The 27510-nt window shown below is 37.8% G+C and overlaps 3 protein-coding genes across 5 annotated transcripts; 1 reads left to right on the top strand and 2 right to left on the bottom strand.

The window, feature by feature from the left end:
* Positions 1–115: 115 nt before the first annotated feature.
* LOC149008760 (uncharacterized) lies at positions 116–13311 on the bottom strand. The gene is made up of 7 exons (XM_089160819.1): positions 12299–13311; positions 10738–10816; positions 6501–6655; positions 2749–2875; positions 2429–2614; positions 1368–1439; positions 116–1268 (listed from the first exon to the last, which is right to left on the bottom strand). Exons 1-7 carry the CDS (start codon positions 12772–12774, stop codon positions 438–440), a joined length of 1926 nt encoding a protein of 641 aa, XP_089016945.1. The 5' UTR covers positions 12775–13311; the 3' UTR covers positions 116–437.
* Positions 13312–17540: 4229 nt separating this feature from the next.
* LOC149008759 (fructose-1,6-bisphosphatase, cytosolic-like) lies at positions 17541–21895 on the top strand. The gene is made up of 11 exons (XM_089160828.1): positions 17541–17847; positions 17960–18007; positions 18113–18187; positions 18270–18331; positions 18433–18499; positions 18627–18740; positions 18986–19072; positions 19214–19350; positions 20879–20965; positions 21059–21134; positions 21764–21895. Exons 1-11 carry the CDS (start codon positions 17689–17691, stop codon positions 21893–21895), a joined length of 1044 nt encoding a protein of 347 aa, XP_089016954.1. The 5' UTR covers positions 17541–17688.
* LOC149008758 (Ubiquitin carboxyl-terminal hydrolase family protein) lies at positions 18099–25324 on the bottom strand. Of its 3 annotated transcripts, none has more exons than XM_089161674.1 (3): positions 23864–25324; positions 23531–23669; positions 18099–23049 (listed from the first exon to the last, which is right to left on the bottom strand). In XM_089161674.1, the coding sequence occupies exon 1, from the start codon at positions 25133–25135 to the stop codon at positions 23873–23875; it is 1263 nt and encodes a 420-aa protein (XP_089017800.1). In that variant the 5' UTR covers positions 25136–25324; the 3' UTR covers positions 18099–23049; positions 23531–23669; positions 23864–23872. The 3 variants fall into 3 exon arrangements, with proteins under 3 accessions (XP_089017800.1, XP_089017802.1, XP_089017801.1); XM_089161676.1 differs by having other exon boundaries at positions 18099–20394; XM_089161675.1 differs by having other exon boundaries at positions 18099–19442.
* Between the last annotated feature and the right edge of the window lie 2186 nt (positions 25325–27510).

Below are 27510 nucleotides of genomic sequence, written 5' to 3'. Positions count from 1 at the left end.
AAGGAGCATGAAAGGAACATCACAAGCTCAATAGCCTAGGGGCGGAAGAATGGGTGCGAAACTGATGTCACAATAACTAAACAATAACCTGACCAATCTAGAACATGCAGAAACATCAATGAAAACAGGGAAGAGGCCGGAATCAATAAAATTTTATACCTCTAGTTTCACTATGACACCTATAGGAATAGACTAAATAGTTAAATGGAAGTTACAACAATACACGGTACAAATGACATACAACAGATGTTCCTTGGATCACTCACGGTAGCGATGAAATTCAGTCTGATCGGTGATATCCTCAAGGCAGATAAGCAAATCCCACATCTGCAACATGTTCCACATCTTGCTTTTCCATTTGTGCATTGTATTGAGTCTAATCAAAGGCAAATCCACAGCTACTCATATTGTGATCTAGCAGAGAATTATCCAACCGCTCAGACTATACTTGGCGGATCACCATCCCAATTGCAAACAGCCCGTGGCCAGCGGGTTCTGATGCAGTCCACTAATGGAGCATGCTGAGGAGTTTCCGGGCAAGTTACTTCAACCACCGTATCTTTATCAGCTGGTTTTTCACTGCCTGCATTAGAGGTCGCCCCTACATTTGCCATGTATTCCTCAGGTGTCCAACGTGGAGGAACTGAAACTCTCAATTTTGAGAGCCTCGGTCTCTGCACTGAAATTACACTTCCAGAGTTTGATTGATTGCCATTCAGAACAGACTTTGCAATCCCGTTGAAATGGTAAAGATCAAACAGTTTCTTGCCCATCGATCCTGATGAATCCTTCAAACCTCCCAGGCTCTTATCCAATGCAAGCAAAACCTGCCAGAATTCACTCCATACAATAAAGCCAGAGCTACATAGGTGATTAAGCTTCTCAGCAGGGAGGTTCACATTAATTTCCCTAAGAACTTGATGAAGCCCGTCCACACTGATGAAACCTCCTCCCCCACTTTCGTCTTGGGCATCAAATGCTCTCCGAATCTGTGATTCCCTCTCCTCCAGTTCATTTTCATTCTGAACTCGAGTATCAAAAGCAAATAGGACAGTGTAATGGGATTCACTCCCAACTACCCAAATTGGCCATTTTGGGCATTTGAGATGCTGACCGACCTTGCAGAAATTAAAAGATTCCAGAAGTGAGAGGAATCCAACATCCACACTCGTCGGAATGCCCTTGAGAAACATGCCACCCCCAAGATCCATCCTTCCATCAAAGACGTTAGGAACAGCCTGGCCGCAAAGCAATAGGTTTACAATTTCCTGTTCCACAAAAATCCGGAATTTCAAGAGGGTGGGCCAACAGCTGCAATTGGAAGTGCAAAAATCCAACAGACAAGTGTTAAAGCAAACTGGAAGTACCTGTGAGGCATGTCCAAATGGAGCAGTGACTAATGGAAAAGAAGTATCATCTCTGTCTGCTTGGACAGACTCCTGCAACCAGACAAGTTTCTTAACGGTTCAACAACAAATAATAAAGCTGGAAAATAATCACAAAAACAATTTAATTACTTAAGAAGAAGAATTCCAAGGTGTATGCATCAACCAACAGAAGAAAACATAACATGTTGCTTCACCATAATAATAGCTATTAGAATCCTATATACAACGAATCCTTAAATGATAAAAGGTGGAAGATAAACAAAATGAATAGCTAACAGAAATAAATGAACTATTCAATGAAATAAGGGTCATCCACCTTATATAGTGTTCTGCATCTAGTCCTTAACCTCTTAGATGTCCAATTCAGTCATCATAAGTAGACATGGAGATTTGAAAAGGAAAAAGGGGCTTAGGATGGGGAGGGGGGTATAAGACAAAAAGTTGAGGCCTGTTAAAGAGTAAATTCCAACAATACACATATGAACAAAGATACATGCATTAAGACATGATAAAAGATCCTTCAACCAGCTTGGAAATCATTACGAGGGGCATAGTAAACCAATATCATGGCACTAGCTAGAAAGCATTTAACTGGTGCATATCTTAATTTCTTAAATAAACCTCACAATTTCTCAGGTCCAATTTCTTCAGTGTAGTTGTCTCCATGAGTGTATGGCTAATGGTCTAAAAGGAGGACCAAAACTGCAGGCTTAGTAGTTAAAATCTGTAATTAGTGCCCCTCTCAATTAATCATTCAGGAATTTTCGGTTAGCTGAATTACACATTTGCGACTGCTTCAAGCTTACTCTACAGTTGCTTATTCTTCTAACACTGTTTTTTGAAGTTTAAAGCCCATCACTCTATTTTTGGGTTTAACAGATCATTATTTATGACGAAATAAGTATGAAAATCTTAAGTTTTGAGCCCATCAAGAACGAGGGCAGGAAGACAAATTGAAATAATAGACTAAAAAAATGAAAAGTAACAAGCAAACCAAATGGAATGAAAGCGCACAGAGAGAGAGAGAGAGAGAGAAATACCAGTCCTCGAGAAAGTAATGCAGAAACTAAGAATAGCATTGCCCCCATACGACTTTGAAAAACAGGAAGCATTCTCTGGAGCGAATGAAAAGCACTCATCTCAGAAGTGTGTGTGTTCACTCGTAAAACCTTCTGCATGTCTGAAGCTGATTCAATTGAAAGACCTTCCAACGCTTTTGCAATAATCTTTCAAAAAGGAGAAACAACATAACCATAAGCATAGTCAAAGGAGGAGGACGGAATTTCAAAGGAGAAGCAGACAAATGCTTCCAAGTTTCAATTCTACAGCAAAGAACAGATAAGAAGTCAGTAGAACCCACCTCATCTTTCTCACCAAAATCAGACCCCTCCTCAGAGGGCTGGCCAAGAATACTTAATGTAGCAATTGTAGCCTGTTTCTTACTTCCACACAAAAATAATATCTCCACCATACTTTGAACCAATGCCCTGCAGAAATGCAGAAAAAATGTACTGTCATAAATCAATGCAGCATCTCCATTATGAAAGTACCATAATGAACTCCAAACAAAGGAAAATGTAATTGAGTATTTCCATTAAAGAAATGGTGATAATTTCTTCTAATTATTGATCTACTGGAGGGGGAAAAAAAAAGAAACAGCATCACAATCAAAAAGAAAATCTCACACCAATAAGAAAACTTGAACAGAAATGAGAACCATGATCAACAGACAAAATTCTTATTTTTCCAACTCCACCACTCCTCTTCTCTGTTAAACAACAGCTGCTTTGAAGAGTGAATTTGCTTTTGACTTGCGAAATTAGATTGCAGGTTGCCAATTGATGGAGGATGTGGAATCCTTCGCCAATTCAGTGGCCATGGATCTTAGGTTCCCCGATTGGTCATATTGCTATCTTGGACAACTCGACCAGACCATCCTTTTGAGAACTGATTAAAGGTTTGATCCAAAAGGACCACAAGCCAGTATCCTAGAAAATGTCTCCCCCCCCCCCCTTTTTTTCACATCATAGACATAGGGTTCCATTCTTTTTATTAGAGTTTTTACGTGTAGGTGCTCTTAGTAGAGCATAAACTAATGTTGGGTCCTCTTAATGCAATAAATTACGTCTGGGTCCCAAAGCAACCAACACCGTCTCCCACCGTTAAGTTTTTTCAAATTTCAAATCTAGAAGGACAAAAATACCCCTCAAATTTTTTAATGACCAAAATAGCCCCTCTACCTATCCTATTTTCATTCTTATGCCACCGATCCTAATACCAATTTCGCAAACCTTTTCGCCCATAAGAAACCCAACAACATTGTCTTATACCTCAATCCCAACCAAACAGTCCATGACACTTTCCGGGTGCGAGTGTCTTGGAAAAATGAAACGAAAACTGATGGAAAAAACCCTTATAGGACATTCATCCTGAAGATCAAGAAGCGAGACAGGTGTCGGATCCTCCGTCCTACCTCCAACACATCCATTCCGTCACTAATGTGATCGAACTGAGGAAGAAAAGGTTAAACTCTATATGAATGCCGAAACAGAATATCGCTGGAAATCCGTCCCATTCATGCACCCATCCACACTTGACACTGTCGCCATGGAATCCGACCTGAAGAACAAGTTAAAGTCTGATTCTGAGTTGTTCCATCCACACTTCCCTCTCTACAATTTCTCTGCTTTCAAAACTCTGGTCAGCAGTTACTTGGGGCTCAAAGATCACAAGCTCTTCCCTCAACTGGAGGAGATATTCCAGGGTGGAGCAACTCTGAGCCAAGCAGAGATCGGAGAGATAATAATTGTAAAATCTCTCTCTTTACAGAGGTCATGAATTGTACCCATATAAAAGAGTTACATGGGATTACAAGGATTTGATATTGTATTGGTTAAATATTCTTAGCTCCTTGAAGAACGCACCTGCAAGTTCTAGGTTGAGCGAGTGAGGAAGGTTCACTCTGACTAGCCGGTATAGGCATGAACTCCTTAAGAAGATATTGCTCGAAAACTCAAGAAATCCTCCCCCCCCCCCCCCCCACAGCCCCCTCTCAATAGAAATTTTACAGTATTTTTAAAAGGAACTTCAATCAAACCTAGGTATTGCCTGAGAATCAAAAGCCATGATTTTGCTTAGGTATTAGGATCAGTGGCATAAGAATGGAAATAGGATAGGTGGAGGGGGTTATTTTGTCATTAAACAACATAAGGGGTATTTTGGTCCCTCCAGGTTTAAAATCTGAAAAAAACTTAATGGTGGGAGACGGTGTTTGTTACTTTGAGACAATGATGTAGTTTAATGCATCAAGGGGACCCAAAATTAGTTTATGCTCTACTACGAGGACCCACACAAAGAAAACTTGATACCAACTCCAAGTAGTGCTCCCTAATTTCTTTTTAAAATATTTAACGAAAAACCTACTGATTTCTAAGGTTCCAAATAAGAAGCTAGCCAGAGAGTGACATTCTCACAAATTGGCCATAAGCCCATAACTTCCCCAACATGCCTCTGGTTTACGAAATCTTGTTCTCATCAGAAAGATATTGAATAAGCTTTCAGATGGCAGCCACATCATGGGAAATAGATAAGTTTTGAGCTTCCAAATGTAAAACCTATTAACTTGTGAGAACACAACTCATAATGACTGAGAGAAGCCATCCCCACAACCTGAAACAGATTTCCATGAGGAACAGAAAGGAAGTGCCATCTTCAACTGTCCAGGTGAGGGAAACAGAAGCAAAAAGCAAACCCACTGGGAAAGGAAGCGGATGAAAGTCAGAGAAGGGAGCAACTGTCCTCTGTCCTCTGATAATGAGATATTGCAACTTTCCATGTTAGTGCCCTGTCCCCCCACCTTGTATCATACCTTTGCACTATGAATCTAAATCATTAAATGGTACCATATTTTAATAAGAAAAAAAATGCAGTGGTGCTATCAGGGCTGAACAGGCAGGACCCAGTCTAGAAACCCAAACCAAGACTAACCAATCCCAAGAATGCGTTTTTCTCCAACAAGGAAGACTTGAGTTTGCTGGAACTACTTGATACAACTCAGAGTGATCAGATATTTCACAGGATAGGTTGAATTTCTAAGCAGCTCACGCCCTAAATCCATGCCTCCTGTTTCTCTATCATAAGATTATTCAACAGAACATTTGCACCTAAACCTGTAACTTCTAACTAGTTTGCTTCCAATGGATAGATCTCCTTTAGCCACTATGCATTCGGGTGCCTGATAGCCAATTATTAGAAGCCTAGGCACAAGAACCTAAAATCAGGAATTTCAGACAAAACTATGGCCGTGTGAAGGAGTTTGAACACCTTAACTGGGATCCATTTTCCACTTCTGATTCTCGTTCAAAAGAAAAAGCTGACTTCATGTTGTTATTATCTTCTTTAGGATACCTCTCCCCTTCATTTTAAATCACCTGCCTATCCTTCATTTATGTTAATGCCTAGTCCATCCATCCTTTTACTTAAGAATTCTGTGTCCTAATCCTTAGAGATCCACCAAGCAGCCCTTAATCTTCTGTTCATTCATAATCCTGCCCTCTATAGACTTTGAAATGGTTATAAAATTGCCATTGTCTTCAATTTGTTTGCTATTATGTCCTTCATGGTGAACAGTCCGTGGAGGAATACTAGCAATCCAAACTGGCTAAACAAAGTCCGTGGAGAAATACTAGCAATCCAAACTGGCTAAACACCCCAATTTGCAGAAATATTTGAAAAAACAGTATAATACTTGCAACACTGGAAACCTGATGACACAAACTAAAATAGTAACGAACTAGCTCATTGGTTTAGAAGAGATCCACAACTGACTCAGCCAGCCAAGCTATAAATCCGTCAGTCTTGATTGTACACCTTAGTGAAGGAATGAGTCAGCCAGTCAGGAAACCTGGAGCCCAATCATGGGTTATATGGACCAACTGACTAATCTGGAAGAGAAGAAAAAATGGAATTCCTGAAGGGGCTTTGAAGCTAAAATCCTTGACACTAAGCAATAGATTTCTATGGCTTAATCCTCAATAAATGATAAATCAAAGATTCTTTAAAGATTATATTAATCAAGTAGGATCGGGAAGTTACTGAAGGAAAAATAATCACCTTGTCTTTCTATTGTCAGTCAGAGACAATAAATTATCCACTGTGGTGGGATCACCCTGAGACAAACTCCCTGAACCCAAATTTTGTTGTGGCATGCTGGGTGAAGGTTCACCTATTTCATCTGGGCAAAACATAAGGTATTTGAGAACAAAGGCCTGCATAACCACAGAAAGAATATTATAAGAAAAAAGGCCTTCAGATGCGATATGAGAAGGTACTGAAATAACGGATCACATGACTTGAAAGACAACTAATAAAAGAAAAACGTAGAACATTTACACATAGGATTGAGGTGAACCTCACAAGCAGACATATATATACGGAAGCATAATAATGCACATATAAAGCTGCATGATAACAATGTGCATATAAAGGGACTCTTCCCATTCATCCAAATCCTGAAAGCACTCACCTTCCACAAACCCAAGCTGACCAAATGAGCTAAACCAACGTCACCATCCCATAGTTGTGACACTGCTATGGATTAGTTTGGTTGCAAGGGGAAGTAAAGGGAAGGGAAGTGAAAATTTTGTAATCATGACCCCATGTGAGTACATAAGCTACACATATTTTATACCATATTTAGTAATGAGATACTTTAACATGTAATCTTTATTTACTTTATAAAATCAAAGGGAAATGGATACAAAGTAAAATGAATTTTTATGACCAAATATGGAATGATGTGGAGTTAGCTATGTAATCACATAAAGTATTAATACAAGTGATTATCAAAGTTTCTATTTTGAGTATAAAAATTTCCATTCCCTTCCCTTAAGTTCCCCTTGCAATGAAACAAACCCTACCTGGAAAGCAATAGGAAAAAGCAGAGACAAATGACAAGATATGTTTCAACATTGTGGGGCACTACAATTAAAGACCACCTTTGTTTTACCCCATAGCTGTATAAATGGAGATACAACTACACAGCTACACTAGACTAAAAATTGAGTAGAAAGGTAGTTAACAGGAAGATACAGAAGAATACTACATTATCTAATTTGAAGAAACATTTAACTTGGATAGTTAAAACGGGGGCCTAGTACAAAAGGACTGTTGCACACTTGCACCTATACACATTAAATTTACTTTCCTTTTTTACTTCTTCTTTCTTCTTCTTCTTCTTTTTTTTTTTTTGGGGGGGGGGGGGGAAGGGGGGGACATTTAAGATTATATTTACATATTATCCAGGAAAACTTTAAATTACTTAATGTTCATCAAAATTACCTAAATATCCAAAACCTTAAACCAAAATTTGTTTGAGCTGTTTTTGAACAGACCATTTGAAACAGTAATGAACCCTTTGAGCTTCTTAACCAGCAACTTTCTAATAACTACTTCCCCAGCAGCTGCTTTACAACATTAGTACATAAAAGTTCTGGGCCAAAATTAAAAATCACAAAAATAATAAAAAGAACTACATATAATAACAGTCATTTGTCCATAATGAAATGACATGTGACTGCATAAATCCTTTAGTCATGTCCTCATCAGTTCTCCCTGGGTGGGAGAATTCACCAGTGGCAAAATTATGCTTTAACATCTTTCTAAAAATCAGGTTTAATGCGTTGAAGCCCGTCGTCAATGAACCCTGTACAAATTGTAATATACTGGCACTGATACCAAAATTTGACATAGTACAAGTGCAGGAATCCACATCAGAGCACAAACCAGTCTTATTATAGCCTCAAAGTATGATTATTGGGATTTACAAACTTCTGTATCTGAAGGAACAAACGGAAGGCTCTTGAGAAATGAAAATGTAGATAAGGAAAAATATGATGGAATAAACAACCATGGATTTGGGGGAATAAAACAAGGATAATTTGTTAAAGATATAGAGTCTAAAAAGAGAAGTGGATAGAAGATCGGTTTTACACCATCTAGGATTCCTTCCATGAATAAACCCATAAAATAACTTATACTTACATCCCTTGCTTGCTTGTCTTCCATAACTAATAAACATTAAACCAAAAAATAAAGTAAAAGAAGAAGAAAGAACTCCCTAGCCACTATTTTTCCGGCAATAGCTATTCTCTGTTCTTTAATAACCAATTTTCCAGCCATAATCCCCAAATAATTCCTTTACAACATTAGTACTCGAAATGTTGGCTCCAAATAAAAAGAACTACACATATTGCTGTCATTATCTATATTCAGCAGACCAAGTGATTGCATAAATCCTTCAGTGATGTCCTCATCCCCTATTCCATTATTATTAAATGCTAATAGAGAGTTTCAGTAGCTGAATTAGGTCTCTATGAGTCTAGCCTTAGTTCAAGTAGTTTTTTACATTATCTTATTCTTATAGTTTCCTAGTTAATTAAGACCACCTCCAAGGTAAGCTATTGGCTGTAGAAATTGTAGGCCTAGTTTGAGTCCTTCATATAAGTCTGTCATGGTGGACCACCACCATGCACACGAATTTGAAGAAATAAAAAAATTAGCTTCTGCCTTTGGTTGCATGTGATACAAAGTGTCTCCATGCTTTAGTGATTCAGCACGCTCTTTGGCAATGATTCCAGCTTAGCAGATCAAATGGAGATTTTGGATCATGTACTTTCTACTTGGTGTCAATTTTAGTCTCAGTTTTAAAAACCTAAAGAATCCTCTCATTTTCAAGACTTTTGTTTGTTTCTGCCCCTTCAAAATCAGGTTGACCTTTAAACTCTGATTTCTAATATCAGCCAAGGACTCCGTTTACAAAAATGAGGTGGAGAAATTTTATGATAAGGAATTCCTCAAAAGTGATTTATTTAGGTACCTTGGTTTGGTCATAAATAAAAAAGGTGATATAGAGGATGATGTTTCTCAAAGAATTAAAATAGGGGGATGAAATGGAAAGTGCGTCCGAGATCTTGTGTGATCAATGTATTCTTTTAAAGCTCAAAGGAAAATTTTATAGGACCATCATTCGACTAGCTATGATCTATGGTGCAAAGTGTTGGCCTATTAAAAGCATCATATTGATAAACTTAGTGTGGCAGAATTAAAAATGAGGACTCTAAGATGGATGATTGCCAAAACTATTAAAGATAAGATAAGGAATGATCATATTAGAGTTGGTCTAGGAGTAGCTCCAATAAGTGATAAGCTACAAGAAAGGTGTTGGAGGCAGCATGGCCATATTCAACAGAGGCTTGTAAAGATATGATAATTCAAATTGAAGGAATTAGATGAGCTAGGGGCAAACCTTAGTGGACCTTAGTGGTGAGAAAATATATGCATAGCTCGGGCCCTATATCTAGCATGGCCTTAAACAAGGCTGCTTGGAAAGCAAGAATCCATGTAGCCGACCCCATTTAGTTGGAATAAAGCTTCTTGTTATTGTTGTACTACATTTACAGGTTAATCAACACACCGATACCGTAACTGATTCTGTTCTAAACTCCTTAATTTCTGTCGTCAAATTTAGGTTCCTATCAGAAATTTCAGTTTCATATCTTAAGAAGGATTCCGATTGAAATCTCACCGTTGGATTGTTTTATAATTTTCATGGTTTGTCCCATATACCTTGTTAAGAGTTAGACCAGTATATTGAGCAGACCATATCCTTTAATATTATGATATTTAAATTCTTTCAGTTCTGCTTATCCTTATTCCCTGCAATCCTGTCACAAGCTGATCTACCACTGCCCACTCCTGGTTCAGGGTTAGCAATGCAATATGCTTCCTTCAAACATTCTGTAGGTTCGAGAGCTAGTTTAGGTCCCCAACAGCTCTTTGTTTCTCAAATTGTGTAGAGTTAGTAAAGGCTCTAGTCTCCATCAAGAAATTCATCTATTAGAATTCTATTAAATTACACAAGGCACTAAAAAAATGAAGTTTGATGAGTAGTTCAGCCTTTTCAATATGAAAGAGAAGTTGAACCGGTTTATGTTCTTGCAGTTGCAGTGTATCATTTGAGTTTTCCCTATTCTATGAGGTTGAAATAGATATTTTGTACTGTACTCTCCCATTTTGACCCAAAGGGAGGGGGCGGGGGGAGAGAGGGAAACGGAAGTGTTCAACATACTAATGCTGAGTTATAAATACACAGCCAAGCCGTGATCTTTTCCAGTTATATATACAAAGTCAGCAGACAAGTAGCTTATTTATTTTAGTTAATACCACATGGTGCAGTAAATTTATTTTTACTTTTGGAAGACACAGGAAGCATACTTAAAAACAAAAAGACCAAAAAAATGAAAGAATGGGCTATCAATATAAAAGTAGAAGTAAGAGACATAATATTTACCTGAATGGTTGCTAAAACACCACAGGGCCCCCCTTCATGTTGCACTAGACCCATACACGTTTCTGGATCAGCGCTAAACCTATAATAAAGTTTTTTATATGATAAGCCAATAGAGGAATTAAAAAGGAAGACACTCATATTTAATGAATTAACCATAAGAAGAAACTTGTACAAAACCAGTACCAAAAAAATAAAGGCAAATCAAGACCCAATGGGAGATTTATTTAAGGCATGGTTGTCAAAACATCCGCTTAGGCACCTAGGCCCATATTTGGGCCAAGGCAACCTGGTGTCACCTTGGTTTTCGTTGCCCTGTATCGCTTTGTCGCCTTGACAACCATGATTTAAGGTATAATATATCTGCAAAACAAGCATTCTAACGACTATTAATATCTGTATTTCTCCATTGTTGTCCCCATTGGCAAATCAATCACATCACCTTTCGTAGAATGTAGTTAGATGGGGTCCAAGTTAGGCCCCAATGTCCTGAACCCGTCCTAAGCCCAAACAAGGTCTGGGTTTAATTCTGGCCCTGAAACGGGTCAGAGCTGGTTCAACATGGCTGTGGATTAAGGATAGGGTTGGATGTTTGACCTAGGCCAGCCTGACCCTGCCACCTTGTTGGATATTTGTAGTAGAAGTAGGGGAACAATATGTAATTATGCATCATTTTATTGTGTCATGATTAGAATTTGGGAAAGGTCCAGGTCAAGGTCGAGTTATAACCGGGGCTAGCATGGCCGTGCCCTGTAGGGTAGGAGTCCAGCTATGGTATTCAGGGTGAGGGTCATGGTTATCAGAAGCCTGGCCCAAACAACCTGTTGCAGGCCCTAGTAGTTTGTAACATAGTAATGCAATAAAGAAAAACGAATGAGGATAAAATGACAGAAAGAATTCCCCTTGAGCACCAGGAAAAGGTGGTCTCAAGCCCCAACATATCAGAAGTAGAAGCACAAATGGGGTCTCAATGGGATCAGAAACAGTAATCTCTGAAGAAAGGAATAAGGAAAAGATCAACAGATAAAGAAGAGGTATAAAAAATTGTTGTAACAGCACCAGGAACTAATTGTAACCTTATTGCTCTCCAGACATATGATATCACAGTGACTCTAGTTATGCAGTTCCAGATGTCCTCTCCATTTCTAATAACAACTTTAGTCTTGCCAACGCATTATGTATTTTGTTCAGAATCTCTTGCAAAACTTTACCAAGAAGCCACAATAACTGAAGACAAGGTACGAAGTACATCAGTTCATTCTAATTAAAGCTTTCATCTTTTTGACTCATCAGAATTCTACGCTTGTTACCCAAACAGAGACTAACATTATAAAGGGGGAACTTCTGCTAAAACCTTTGGTAGTATTGATGTCTATATGCATACAGAGAAATTTTATTGACCATACTGTTAGCTTGTCTAAAGGGAGGATGTCAAAGCTAACACAATAAATCAAGTTACAAATTTTATCTGCAGGCCCTAACGCAAAGCACATGAATTGACAACTAACCTATCTAATTGACAAAGTGAACATTGAAAAAAGCAAAATCCGATATGTGTGCCAACCTTATTCCCTGATTAGTCCACTGAGCAAGAATATCCTTCGAAACACCGCTCCCGAAAATCATCGAAAACAATTGATTCGCAACTTCTGGTGATAGCTCTTCCCCAAAATTCAAATATCTTCCTCCCTCCTGAGAAGGCAGTGCCTCGGATTTCTGGCTTAAAGACCTTGTAACCACGTCTTTCTCCTCCTCCTTAACAACAGAAATGCCCTTAACTGGTGCAGCAACTGTGACGCTCGTCTCTGCCTTTGCTACTGCGAGGCTCTTTCCCATCGTCATCCTCTTCTCCGCAGCAGCAGCCCTAAGCTCTCTTTGCAATTTCCTATTTTCCGCTTCCGGGGATTCTTCAGGGGTGGCAGATACGATTGGAGAGCCAACATTCTCCCTGGGTTTGCTCCTTTTGGCCTCAGGAGGAGAATTTTGCATACTCATCCGCAACGCCATTTGCAAGTCGTCCTCCTCTTGATCTCCCATCATATATATCTCGTCTTGTTGAATTCCGATCCAAAATTTGCAGAGAGACCAAATAATTCACGAATCATAACAAGATTTTAATGGGATCTGAGTCGATGAACTAAGTCGAAACCCTAAAAGTTACAAAGAAATCGTATTAAAATAGAAACCCAGACAAGGTTAAAGCTACGATCGTCTCATATATTCCTTTTTTTGTGTAAGAAATGATCTTCTCATGCTATTCTCCCATAATAAATGTGAACCCTCTTCCGTACTTGGCTCAGGCATAATTCTGGAAACGGCAATACCCAGTGACCAACTGCGGAAAATGCATTCTCTCTTGCCCATCTTACGTTTAAGAACTTCCATGGCAAGGAACGACAAATGGAACCCTACCCTACCATTTTCCGTTTCATATTCATAAATTTATCAGTAACTGCCATCTTCCACTGGATAATCGAGCTTTTTAAAATCTGGAAATCTGGTAAGAGAGAAAAAGAAAAGTGAATCGAGTCTGGCAAGCCAAGTGGTTGGCTGGGTGCACAGTTAGCGAATCTTTGCTGGGTGGAGATCACGTTACGTAGGATCAAAGGTGTAACTGATACCTTGACTAAGCGTATCCGATACCTTGACTCTTCAAACCCTAGAAAACCCCCAAGAAAAAACCGATACCGTTGTACAGTCATACAGGGAAGAAGCTGTCAACAAAGGCTGCGTTCTCCATTTTCTCATCATTGAGCATTGACTTTGATTCATCTTGAAGTCATAAATAATGGAGTAGATATCATCAAATAAGAATGCAATTTGTAATTTTTATGCGGTTGTGAATGTGGTGATTGGATATTCTGTTATTAGGTTTTTTTTTTTTTTATCAATTCTTATTCTATGTCTATTTAAAATAAATAAATACAATAATTCATTCTTTATTATAAAAAAATTAAAAAAATAAAATAATTCATTATGGGTGAATAATGAAAAAATATTTGGTGAATTTTGTCGAAAATAAATTATTCAATGAAAAATAAGTTTGGTGTCAAAATAAAAAAAATTGTTAGTAAATAACAGTCCACAAGTGATGAAAGAGGGGAAAACAATACGGTTTTTATTTTAAAAATGTATATTGATTATTTTACCCTTATCTTCACTATAAAATTTTAAGTAAACTTATGCATAAATGAAAATAATGAAATTCTCACCATAATTCATAATAGATAAAAGGCTCATTATGAATTTTAGAAGTTTTTTTTATTATTTTAAGTACAAATAAAGCTGATAATAGATGTTAAAATAACTTAAAATAATGAAGAAAACTTCATAATTGATAATGATAATTGATACCAAAAATAGCCTAAATCTATGGTAGTTTAACCCAAGGATCGGAAGAAGAATTTTTAGATGCATTAGAGAATGTAGTAAGACCAACGGGGGTTGGTCAAAGTGGTAAGCAGCTTGGTTTGCTTAAACAAGGTTCCGGTATCGAATCCTTGTGAATGCAAAAAATCCCCACTGGGAGACTCACCCACCACAGTCAGGTGTGCTACGCAGGTCGAAGCACCAGTTTATAAACTGGGGTTGGCAGACCAAAAAAAAAAAAAAAAAAAAGAGAGAATGTAGTAAGTACTTATTACCCATCTGAATTGGACGCCCATAACCAAAGAAGCCCGTTATTTTTTGGGTAACCACCAAAGAAGCCCATATGGACATCATCATGAGGCCCAAAAAGTAAAAAAAATTATGAGAGTCCATTTGCTTTAAGGTCTGTTGGGTAGTAAGTACTTATTACCCATCTGAATTGGACGCCCATAACCAAAGAAGCCCGTTATTTTTTGGGTAACCACCAAAGAAGCCCATATGGACATCATCATGAGGCCCAAAAAGTAAAAAAAATTATGAGAGTCCATTTGCTTTAAGGTCTGTTGGGTTACATGAATCCAAGATTTCAAATCACTAGATTTATGAATGCAAGACTTATACTCGTTTAGTTGTGAAAATCTCCAAATTCATGAAATCTAAATATTCATCTTTTTACACTAAAAACGTGAATATGTAGATTTATGGGTACCCCTACTATAAAGCGCTAAACATTTGCGTATTTACAAAAATCACGTCGACCAAACGATTTTTTAGGATGAATCTACATATTTCATTTTACAGTTTCAGGTTAACCAAACAATTAATCTTATGAATTATGACTATAAATTTGAAATTTATAGATATTTGAAATATTCAAACTCATGTAACTAAATAGGCCTTTTAAAAAATAATAATAATAATAAAAGAAATTTTATATACAAAATCAATTCATTTCCAAAGCTTGAGAGTTAATCTAGGCATCTCTTTTATTGCTAGTGATCGTTAATGTTTTTTAAACCATTTTAACTAGTAGCCACTGTCAAAAAAACCCTCTCTTGTAACCCTAAAATAAAAAAGGGAAAAAAAAATACAAGAAGATTATAAAGAGAATTTTCATACCACTGTTGTAGATGAGAAACAAAAGGTTTCCATTTCCATCAATTTTCGATCATAACCACCCCACATTGGAGAGGGCAATAAATTTTAAAAGGAAAAAGAGCTTTAAAGATGTGGATTTCTAGGAAAACATCCCATAAATTTTTTTTATTATTTAATATATTATTTTACAATCTAGGGACTAGTCAAAAGACTCTGTAACACTTTTGTTGAAGATTTACTTATAATCTTTTTAATCTCTTTATTGAAAATAAATGATGAAATAGGAAATAAATAATAGAAGGGATGACAGAGAGGGTGGGTTTGTTACAATATAGATGACCAAAATAATAATAAAATAAATTATAAAATGTTAGTTTACTCAAGTTTTAACTAAAAAAAAAAAAAAAAAAAAACCCTAAAATCAACCTGCTACATATAACCACTCTTCCTTTTTAATTAATCTTTGAAGTTTTGCCTAGTTGTGACGTGGTAGCAAGAAAAAAAGGCAACTTAAAAGGGTCAATGTTGTTAATTTTTGTTTTTCATTTTATTGATCAAGTCTAATTATCAGTGTTTTATTTATTTATTAATTTTCAAGGAATTAATAATGACGACGAGTTGAGTCGTGTAATAAACTAGAAGTTTATTGTTATTATTTATTCATCTTATATGGTTTTGTCTAAATGAAGATAATTTGGTCTCTTGGCTTATTAATCTTAACGCGGCAAAATAAACATTATACATACAACCTTAATAGCTTTTTAACACTTTTATAAGTAATATAAAAAAATAAAAATAAAAAGAATAAAACAATAGTAACTTTATAAATAATATTATACAAAAAAAATCATAAAAAGTATGGACCAATAAGTTCTCATCTCTAGAACAAAAAATAGAAAAAGCGATAGCTAGCAATTAAATGATTAATTATATAAAATGCTTTCAAATGAGACGTGCTAACCATGCTAGAATGAATAGTAGGCAGAAAGCCGCGTTGGAACTTGGAAGGTAACATCCGGCAGCCGATATATGTATGCCCATTGTTACCAATAAAAACATATGTATGGCTATATTAATTATATAAAAAGCGCATTGAGGATGTAGTCGTGGTGCCACGCAAGCTATTCGGATGAACCTTGTTCATAAAAAAAAAAAATGTATGGCTTGGATTACATGAGATTATTAATTACAAATTATAACATTTTATGGAAATTTTGTTTCTCTTGTTGTGCAAAGCAGTGCATTTTTATACTAAATAAGTGGTTGGAACTAAAAGTTTAATTCTAAATTTAAAAGTTGAAAATAATTTCTAATTTCTATTTTTTTTTCAGCCACTTATTTGGTATATTTGTGTAATACAATGCAAAGAGGAATAAATTATAATATTTTAGTCAAACACGCATCAAAGCATAATATTTATAACTTCTTCAATTAATTATTGAGGTCCAAATTAATTTTTATACCCTTTTACTACTAAACCTCTACGACGTGACTTTATTTATTTGTTTATTTTTCGAATAGCATTGATCTTATTTAAAATTTAATTGAAAATAATGTGCAAACTACAAAGAAACTAATTACTATTTTTTAACTTTTTTAATTTTTTGGTTGGAAGTTGCAAATTCTTATCACTACCTGATTGAAGCTTGGAGAAATTTAGGTTGCGTTTGTTTGGAAAGAAAGGGTGAAAAAAAAAATGTGAATCCCATGTGTAGTGGGATGAGGGAGAAGAAAATGAAAAGATTTGGTGGAAAAGTGATAGTGGTGGGTTTTACTTTTCCTAATTTTTTCACAAAGTTTTACCAAATATGTGGAGTTTTAAAATAGTTTGGGTAGAAAAGTTGGACTATCACATTACCAGACAAATTTCCTTGATTTGAATCTCTCACTTTCCTATCCCAAGCAACCAAACAATCTACCATTTTGGGATTCAGGGGAAAAGTAAAAAATCTACATTTTTTTCAATAATTTTCCCACTATTTTTTTCCCACCCCACCTTTATTCCAGCAATCAAATGCAACCCTAAAAATGAAGAGGGGTTTTTTGACATCTAAGAAATTACAATTGCTTCAGTGCTGTAGCACAGTACAGCCTACCGTTGAGATAGAAATTTATGATTGAGGAAAAATTTTATTCACTCGTTTTACGTAAGTGGATTTTTTTGGTTAAAGTTGAACTGCAAAATAAGTAGTCGAGATTTCATTTTGACAAAAAGTTTTGATCTCAACCGTATAGACTGCTAAGTAGAGTTCGTAGGAAGAGGGTAATGACATGGGGAAATACTAGAAACCGTAACGGTCTGAGATCCTTATTTCCGTTATTTATACGTATAACCATTCATACAGTTAAGCACTTGCAACTAACGAAGTGGGGACCTTAATTTTCATTTTCATTAGCTCCCGAGGCCTTGTATCCTCCATCTCTTCCCTGATTTTGGGAATTGAATTCAGAATTTTAAGAATTTGAGATACGTTGATTGAGTTCGACATGGATCCTGCAGCAGAAGCTTGTAATACGGATTTGATGACCATCACTCGATTTGTTCTTAACGAGCAGTCCAGATACCCAGAATCACGTGGTGATTTAACCATCCTGCTCAGCAATATTGTTATTGGTTGCAAGTATGTCTGCTCTGCCGTCAACAAGGTTACACTTTTTTCTCTTTCCTACCTCTTCAACTCTTCTAGTTTAATTTGTATTTGTTGATCAACAGAATGAGTTTTTCGACTCTTGGTTCAGAATTTGGTTAATTGTGCAGGCCGGTCTTGCAAAACTTACAGGACTTGCTGGAGACACCAACGTTCAGGCAAGGGTTCTTTTTCTTTTTATTAAATGGATTATCAGCTTTCCACTTTTCTATTATATTGTTTTCCTTTGTGCTCTGGTTTTGACTTGTGTATCCTGATTCCAGGGTGAAGAGCAAAAGAAATTGGATGTGCTCTCAAATGAAGTATTCATCAATGCTTTAAAGAGCAGTGGCCGATCGGTAAGCTGTATTTCATCTGATCCCCATATGAGTTCAGAAAAGCTTGACTTTTTCCACTGAAGCTTTGAACCTTCTATGGCAGTGCATACTGGTTTCTGAAGAGATTGAGGAGGCAATATTTGTGGAACCCTCAAAACGTGGAAGGTGTCCCTGAAAGTTCTCTTTTTTCTCAAATTGTTTCATTAAATACTTAAATTTGTGGACTTTTACTAATCAAGTATCTCAGAATCTCGCTAATAGTGCAGGTATATCGTTGTTTTTGATCCCCTAGATGGATCCTCTAACATTGACTGCGGTGTTTCAATTGGAACTGTATGCCCTCTTATCCTAATTAAAGCTTGATTTTCCTTTCAAAATTTATTTGAAATCAACATTTTTTCAAGAATTTCCTCTTGCTGATAGTGATTGATTAGTATTTCCTTTCTTCCTTTTCAACTAGATATTTGGGATTTATATGATAAAGGATAAACATGAACCAACTCTGAATGATGTGTTACAATCTGGGACTAGCATGTTAGCAGCCGGTTACTGCATGTATGGAAGCTCTTGCATGGTACACATATTCAACCTTTGCTGGGTTTTGTCTATCCATTTCTTCTCCAATTAGTATTAAGAGTTTTGTCAGTTTCACCCGTGAAATTCTCTCAAACAGAGCATCATCTATCAGTCCCACCCCTAAATTTGGCTCTGTTGAAGGCGACTGATGTTTCATCAGTTGTGCAGCTTGAATTGCAGTAGCAATATTCTTCTGCCTTCACTGACAATTTTGCTCAATCTTCTATCATAATACTGTCACAGCTTGTGTTGAGCACTGGATTTGGCATCAATGGGTTCACGCTTGATCCATCTCTTGGGGAGTTTATACTGACTCATCCGGAGATCAAGGTATGCATAATCCACAACTTTTCAATAATTTCAATCATCTTATTATATCCCTTCCTGGAAGTAAAGACCCTACCTTACATCTTCCCAAGTGTTGTCTCTGGTTTACATTGTATAATATCATTTGCTGCGACTGCCTTGCAGGTCCCAAAGAAAGGAAAGATCTATTCAGTAAATGAAGGAAATGCCAAGGACTGGGATGCCCCAACTGCACAGTATGTGGAAAAATGCAAGTTCCCTAAAGATGGTTCGTCCCCAAAGTCCCTTAGATATGTGGGAAGGTATGTGGAAGTTAAATTAACTCTTCTTGTTGCTGCTGTCAAATATTTATGTTGGATTGCCTATTCGTTCCCTCCTCTTTTTACTGTTATTCCTGGAAAGGAGAAAAGAATGATGACCATAATGAAAATTGTCTGGGTATCAAAACCAAAAATCTAGACAGAGATCAGAGATGTGCAGTATAAAAAAGACATCCAATATTCCCTGACAAACAAACACATAAACATGCCAAGTTGCATAATGTCCATGTCAACAAAAGAAATGTGAAATTTTCACTTAAAATTTCCAAGGGGACATCCAAGAATTTGGTGGGGTGAACCCATATGAATGATGTTGAGAAGATCTCTTCACTAACACTTCTGTTTCTCATTAAATGCAATACTGCTGCTTCTCATTAAATGCCGCTGCTTAGTGCACACGAAACTATCTTCCATAACATACCAACCATTTGCCCAGGGGTATGTTTTTTCTTGCAATATGAATATCTTTCAACTTCACAAGCCATCATCCAGGCAGCTTGGAAAGGTAATAGCTCACCAAAATACTCCACTGTCATCTCAAGAAATGAAATGCCTAGCTATTAAGTGATCAAGTGGTAGAACCGTAGAATTTTGTCCAATGTGAGAGTCAAAATGAAAGCTTCTACTCCATGGGAGCAGTTATTCTAACCAAGAGGAAATACAACTTTCTCCAAGACTGCTAAGAGCTGCAGAATGATAAAATTAAAAAGCCCTTTGCACCTACCTTCCAAATTCTTTCGTCACTATACTCCCAAGCTTCTACTCCTGGGAGAAGTTATTCTTGATCATACTTTTTTACAGTTTTGTTTATCCTATTTGTTGTCTGCTGAGACTCGTAAACTAAATAGTTGTGTAGTCAATTACATTCAAAAGCAAATATTCACTATTTCTAACTATATGGCATTTGCACGTACCATGGACAATTTCATGAATGAATTTGGAGTGCCAATCCAAGATTGGCCACACAAACAAGGACCAACTCCCCCTGATGCATGTGTGACATGCTTATTGGCATCAACATGTTATCTGCATAATAACAGCCAGCAATGTGGAGTTAGATCCCAACACTAACCTACTGAGAAACATGCATAGAATCCCTTAGGGCATCAATTATGGTACCCCATATCATGCCATAATTGTATATTTGAAAGAAAAGTCATATTTAGCTATGAAGTTTCCTAATTCTCATAATGCTGGGGAATCCTGACCAAAAGTATGTTCAGTTATGCTAAATTGGACCAAATCAAAAAATTTCTATTCTCGATTTTTGGAAATTAATTGTGAAATAGGGAAGAAAATTTAGCCCAAAAAAGATGCTACAACACAGTCCATTCTTTCTCCTCTAGCTAATTGTGCATACATATTGTGTTAAATTTAATTCCACTTCTATACATAGATCATCTCATAAGTAGTGTTTTCTCATTTTCATTACTGTCATACTTTTAATGTTCCACCCGATCTTGTTCTGAACAATGTCACGGTTTCTAATTGCACGATAAATGGTTAACAGCATGGTAGCTGATATCCACCGCACATTGCTTTATGGAGGTATCTTTTTATACCCTGCTGATTCGAAGAACCCTTCTGGAAAACTACGGTATGTTCAGAGAGTACTCAAAGTTTAATAGGCTATGCTTACCAGTCCTGCATGCTAATATGTGACTGATATTGATGTCACTCGGATGGACAGTATTCTTTATGAAGTCTTCCCAATGTCGTTCTTGATGGAACAAGCAGGAGGTCAATCTTTTACTGGCAAGCAACGGGTATAGACTAATTCCTTGATCAGTTATATTCTAAACCATATAATTTCAATGGTTAATAGCTCACTTCTACTCTGCATCCTAATAACAATATATCTTGTATTCTATTTACTCAATATAAACAATATTTGACCTGTCAGATTAAACTACAGATCTTTCTAAAAATTATACTCCCTAAAACCATATAATTTCAATGGTTAATAGCTCACTTCTAGTCTGCATCCTAATAACAATATATCTTGTATTCTATTTACTCAATATAAACAATATTTGACCTGTCAGATTAAACTATAGATCTTTCTAAAAATTATACTCCCTAAAACCATATAATTTCAATGGTTAATAGCTCACTTCTAGTCTGCATCCTAATACTCAATATATCTTGCATTCTATTACTCAATATAAACGATATTTGACCTGTCAGATTAAACATAGATCTTCCTAAAAATTATACTCCCTAGAATTCCTACCACCTGCTCAACCTCATAACAAGTGAAAGTTGAAACCACAATAAGTCCGTCAACAAGCCATCACGACATCTGCCTGTTCATCATTAGGATAATTTCCTACCCAGAGCTCTTCTCTTTGTGCTATCATAGATTGTTAACTAAGTACGATGATCATATTTGCAGGCACTTGACTTGGTCCCAACACATATCCATGACAGGGCTCCTGTATTCCTTGGGAGCTATGACGATGTTGAAGAAATCAAAGCACTCTACTTTGAAGAAGAGCAGAAACTTGAAAAAAAGCAAAAAGCATAATGTGCAAATTCCCTTCCCTCTTAGTAGTGATTTTTTTTTTTTTTTTGAGTGAAATAAATTTTTGTTGTTTTGAGTTCATGGTCTAAACCTTTCCCCGGCCATATCTTCATTTGTTATATTTCCTTCTTGTCCACGTCACCCAATTTATTGAAGTGTTCAGTCTCATTTTCTGTTAGTTGGAACCCTTTGATGGATTGTATAAACAAGCAGGAAGATGTTCACACTTAAAAATGCTACTCTTAAGAAAAACGGAGATTCAGTTTCTGTTTATGCTAGTGAAAAAAATAACTCGATGGTGACAACCTAGCATTAAACATGCATGGAAATCGGTGTGCAATAAATGTACATCCCTGGACAACCCCCTTTCAACTCATGAAAACTAAATTTCATTTGCTTGGGCCAGTAACCTGGCTTGCTAACTTAGAGACTGAACCTACTCAGACAATCAAAGTTTTCGGGGCATATTTTTAATTGCTCTCTAGGTAAAACCCAAAGAAGCATCATAATACAAACTACAAAGATCATCACAGAGTTCAAGCTGGAATCCCTTTTAAATAGTCAAATTAAGGCTATAAAGGCACACTGTGAGTGTATTCTTGGAAGCATCTTGGCCATCTGACAATCCTATTGGCTTTTGGAAAGCCAAATTTTCCTCAAAATGCATATCCAAAAACATGTCATCATCTCTCTCCAACATACAATCTATTCGAAGAATGGAAACTGCAGTGATAATGTCTCCAAAAGTTCAATAAGAGAAAGTTAAATCTGGAGAGTTCGATAATCCAAGTAAAGGTCTGTCTAACAAACACTGTTGTCATCAAAATCAATTTCCCATGCAGTAATTGTAGAGGTAAAAATATTGTTTGCGATGGTAGACTTGATTTTTACAAGAAAATGCTAGTGTTAGTTTAACATTGAGCACACTAATATTGCATTAGATGACTCAAGTTGTTTCTCTCAAAAGGCAGACAATCAGTTGATGCTGAAGAAAGGTGCCAGGGCTCTAAGTCAACCTATCTTGTTTGTAAAATCCCGCACCATGGGTATACAAGCTGGCAGGTCTTCTCTTTCTGCTGAGTTTCAAGTACAGTGCAAGGAGAAGGATCCCTCACAAGTAACTTATCATCTCTATTGCATACTCAAATGGGCATATTCTGCAAAAGAAACTATCAAACACCTTTAACATCACTTCAGCATAAAAAACTTGGCTGCTACCCTCGCTTGCAGCCAATGAAATGGAATGATTCAGTTTTCCTTAGGTTTTGTGTTTCCAAAGTACCATTTTAGACTCCATTTCATTGGCAGTCAGCAGAGTAGCAGGAAAATTTCTATCACCCAGGTAGCAGCCAAGTTATATCCTATTTCAGCTGAGGCTGCAACATAAACATGACAAGCTAAATTTCTCATAGACCAACAGGATCCTCATGGAAAAAATGAAAGGCTGTACCATGTCATGAGATATTTAGTGAAGATCTAAGAACCACCAAGAAGATAATGTAATCATGATAAGCAGAGGAAGTGAAACATTTTCAAAAATAAAGCATAAAAGAAGAATAATAATTAGCTTGATGGATCTTTCCAAGAGAAGATTCAATAATATCTGCTAATGGTGTCTTTGAGCTGGAAGTTACTCACCCTTTTAACAGCTTATCAAATCTCTAAGTTTCAAACATAGAACAAGAGATATATTTCTCCAATGTCCTTCCCCGTTCATATTCCTTGCTTCTTGATTTCCAGAGACTTTACAGCCCTCGTCAGGATATTTTTCAAGCAACTGAGGCGAAATAAACAAGTTAAGCCATCAGCAACATACAGCAAAAACCATGAGGATACCAAGAATAACTTCTGAGAAAACAGAACGGTCATCAAAACCTCGTCAAAACAGAAAGATAATCATGTCCTTCCTGAACATTCTATCGAGTATAGAAATGCAAATAGAGATTCATATGGCATGACTGCAATACGTACCTGGATCCACTATGAGGCGTCATCATCAAAGAGAACCTCATAAAATCGCTTTCTTTCTTCTGGGTCATATAAAGCACTCCCCTCCCCTGCATGATCATCTATTTCAGGTGTTGCACGGATGCTCGTGTTCTCTCTTTTCTGTGATCTTACTAACACCTCTCCTTTCTTTCTCTTCTTCTCAATATTCAGCATATGCCGTCTTTCATTGTATTCATAAAGCCCTTCCTGCATCAATTCTCCAAATTTCTCCTTCACGACAACTAGGGGATCCTTATTAATGAGCTCTGAGCCACAGTATCCTTCTCTCAGAAGAACTGTATATATCTGATACTTATTCGAAACATAGAATATCCCTGGATGCTTAAGCAGCAGAACGTTTAACCTTTCTGGCAAGCCAAACTCTCTGCTAAAATGCTGAAGCTTCACAATTGAGGCTTTCTTCCATAACGTCAGAGAGAGAAATTCATGCACCAAACCCACTGCCCTCTTCTCAAACTCTTTAGATCCCTCCAGGAAACCCCTGCTGTGGATGTAAGGCGATATATATGGCGTCCCGTTAAACGCATTAAATCTATCCCACGATTTAACCCAGCTCGAGGGCAACGTACAAGAAAAGCTTGGTTCATTCTGCTGTTCCCGAGCTCGACTTTCTATCGCTGAAATCGCCAAAGCATCGTTCCAAGAAATAAGTTCAATCTCCATCGAGTTTCTTCGTCCACTGTAATTAACAATCCGAAAAATATCGGAGTACTTGGGAACAATTCTGACCAAATAATCATCCGGAAACCCAAAATTTCTCTGCATTTCACTCAACTTCACTACATTGAGCTTCCTCCGCAAGCTCATCATCAACATTTTTGCTAATCTCTCTACGACCACTGATTCCTGTTGATCTTTTACGGATTCTTCCTCTTCCACCAAAGACACCATCCGTTTCGTTAATCGGCAATACAGGTCATCATTCTCGCGATAGACTTCGAAGCAACATGGGTACTTCATGAGCCAATTGAGAGCTTTACCCTGTCGATCAAGTGACTTGAATTTCTTCTGGATGAACTGGACTTGAGCGACCTGGTTTGGGCATCGAAGAATAATGTTCTTAATCTGGTTGTTCACGATCCAACGACGGTTCCGAGAAAGAGCCGACTCGAGTGCTGGGTCCTTCTTCATTGACCACAAAGAAAAACTGCGGTAGAGACATAAAAATGACGATAGAGTTGAAGTTTTAGGGTTTCGAACCTTAATGCTGATAGCAATTCCACCAGCTACCATTTTCGGTCTTATGAAGGTTTTACTTCCGATAAGATGAGGACTGGGAGAGGGTGAGATTCGGATGAAAGCCACAAACCCTTGCTTGCGGTTTTATGTCTCAGAGGCCAATTGCTGACTTTGAATCTTTTGTTTATGGCGGAGAACAGCGTTACCCGGCACTCCGCTAGGTAGCCAACAGGCCGAAATATAATGGGGCTTGCACTCTTTGAAAGACCAGGAAACCCAAACACCATATCTTCAATTTATGGGTTGAGTTGATGTTTAGAGGAAATCGGTTCTCCGTTCGCACTCCGGCATTTCATCATCAGGGGCTTGCACTCTTTGAACGCCCAAACACATCTCTTCGATTTCTGGTGTTTGATGTTGGCATCCCCCGTTTTCGCCCTTTATGTTTAAAAAACCTGCTTCATGCCCGTTCCAAATACCCTTCAAATCGATAAACAATAAACCTTGGTTGCCGGGTTTCCTGCTCTTTTCTCCAATACTCCCTTTCTCCCCCATCTTTCTCTCCCCCCCCCCCCGCCCCGCCCCTTCCGTTTTTTTTCCCCGCCCCGTTGTTCGGTTCGTGTTTCCTCCGTTTGGCTCGTGGGTGGCGTTTCTGTGTGGTATTGCCTTGGGCTCGTCCGAATCCCATCTTGCCTCGCGTTTGCGGCTTGTTCTTGCCTCGGTTGCTTCCCCCTCCCTTGGTTCATCATCTTTGGCCCTCCGCTCCCTGTCCACCTCGGGTTCTCTTTCTGACCTATCTCACTGGTGTTGGTTGTTTTCTCGGTTTCTTCTTTTTCGTTTACCATGATTTCTCCTTTTTCTTCTTTCTTTAATTCGGGGGGACATACATCGGTGCTACATTGTGAATCGGTTCTTGTTGGGTTCCTTTGTGGTTTTATCCCCATAATGTGTGGTTTCCAGCTACTATTCTTCGCACCCCGGGCGGGTGCGTCGCTGGGCCCTATTTTGTGGCAACTACCTTGGTGCGGAGCCTGTTTGTGCTTTTGTTCGTTATTTTCCTTTGAATGAGTCTGGAGTTGGCGAGGGTTGGTGGTCGGTGGTCGGTGCCGGATAGAGGGTGAGGAGGGAGGGCCGGGGGAGAGGTCGGTGGGATGTGGTGGGGTTTTGTCTTTGTTGTACAACTAACTATTTTAACGGAATGGCCGTATGTTTTTAAACATAAGTGGGGTGTCGGTGTTTTGGCGGGCTGGGGGGGGGGGGGGGTTGTGTTGGTTGTGTTTTTGTTTTGTTGGGGGTGGGTTCTTTTTTTTTTTTTTTTTTTTTTTTTTTTTTTTGGGTTGGGGGGGGGGGGCCCGCCGCGGGGGGGGGGGAAACAAGGGGGGTTCTCCCCTCCCCCCCCTTTCCCTCCCCCCCCCCATTTTTTTGTTTCCTTTTATGTTATTTATACAACAACCTATTTATCCAACCAATGTGAAATAGTTGAGGTTTTTCCTTTCAATAACATTATTTATTTCCTACCAAAAAAAGTACAATTGTTGAGTCTAAAATCTGGATGAATCTGAAAATTAGATGATATGTGTATAAAATTTATTACTCAATGAATGGGATTCGGGATTTAATGGATGTAATCGTATAAAATTTTCCTTCGCCCTTTTTTGTTTTTTATTTTTTCAGTTCATTTGTTTGAATTTGTGATATACGCAAGGTTCGTTGTGTCGGAGCCTGGCGACTCGGCGACTCCGGCGACATGTCGCCAAAAGTCGAGTGAAGTCGAGCGAGACAGAGGGAGACGGTGATTACTTTCTTCTCTTCAACAAGTGGGAAAGACAAGGAGACGGTGCAGAGCAACAGAGCTAGAGAGTTGGAGAGAGATTAGAGGATATAGTGAGACAGAGGGAGAGAGATAGAGAGAATAATGAATTGCAGGTTGCAGCAGAGGCGTCATCATCGGAGTCGACGGTGGGAAGAATTGCAGGTTGCAGGCTTGCAGCAGAGGCATCATCATCTGGAGTCGGAAAAGGACTCAGTCTTTTTATGGTGAGACTGTGGTCAAAAAATCGCACCGAAAACTCTTTATGTTTCTACTTTTTCTCACTCAATTTATCACTTGACATGGGTACATCTATGTTTACCATATTACAAATATTGAAATGGAAATATCGAAGAGAGTGATCAAAAAGAAGTTGGAAATTTTGGAACCCAACCATTCCTGTTGCCGCCTGTTGGAGTCAGAGAAGGACACTCATTGCCCTGGTCGACATCGACGACAACATCATCGTCATCATCCATTCTCAGGTGATTCAGATCTCTGCAGTGCTGCCCCAAGTTTCTTCTCTCAAGCCGGCAACTTGTTGGAGACCAAAAGGAACTCATTCCGCCGGCAGAAACACTTAGTTTCGCTGCATTCAACAGCACCAGTAGTGGCCGAA

The sequence above is a fragment of the Hakea prostrata genome, chromosome 7 (genome assembly GCF_041222555.1).
Source record: "Hakea prostrata isolate BN-2017 chromosome 7, UWA_Hpros_2, whole genome shotgun sequence".
NCBI classification, from domain to species: Eukaryota; Viridiplantae; Streptophyta; class Magnoliopsida; order Proteales; family Proteaceae; genus Hakea; species Hakea prostrata.
This window is presented reverse-complemented; position numbering and strand designations above follow the sequence as displayed.

What these genes read in the sequence shown, in the direction of transcription:
- LOC149008760 (XM_089160819.1), bottom strand. Translation starts at nt 12,774, where the DNA reads ATGATGGGAGATCAAGAGGAGGACGACTTGCAAATGGCGTTGCGGATG. An exon ending in CATTACTTTCTCGAGGACTG is followed by an intron (nt 1,440 to 2,428) that starts GTATTTCTCTCT and finishes GTCTGGTTGCAG; the next exon opens with GAGTCTGTCCAAGCAGACAG. An exon ending in CATTTGGACATGCCTCACAG is followed by an intron (nt 1,269 to 1,367) that starts GTACTTCCAGTT and finishes TTTGTGGAACAG; the next exon opens with GAAATTGTAAACCTATTGCT.
- LOC149008759 (XM_089160828.1), top strand. Translation starts at nt 17,689, where the DNA reads ATGGATCCTGCAGCAGAAGCTTGTAATACGGATTTGATGACCATCACT. An exon ending in GCGGTGTTTCAATTGGAACT is followed by an intron (nt 18,500 to 18,626) that starts GTATGCCCTCTT and finishes CTTTTCAACTAG; the next exon opens with ATATTTGGGATTTATATGAT. An exon ending in TGACTCATCCGGAGATCAAG is followed by an intron (nt 19,073 to 19,213) that starts GTATGCATAATC and finishes ACTGCCTTGCAG; the next exon opens with GTCCCAAAGAAAGGAAAGAT.
- LOC149008758 (XM_089161674.1), bottom strand. Translation starts at nt 25,135, where the DNA reads ATGGTAGCTGGTGGAATTGCTATCAGCATTAAGGTTCGAAACCCTAAA.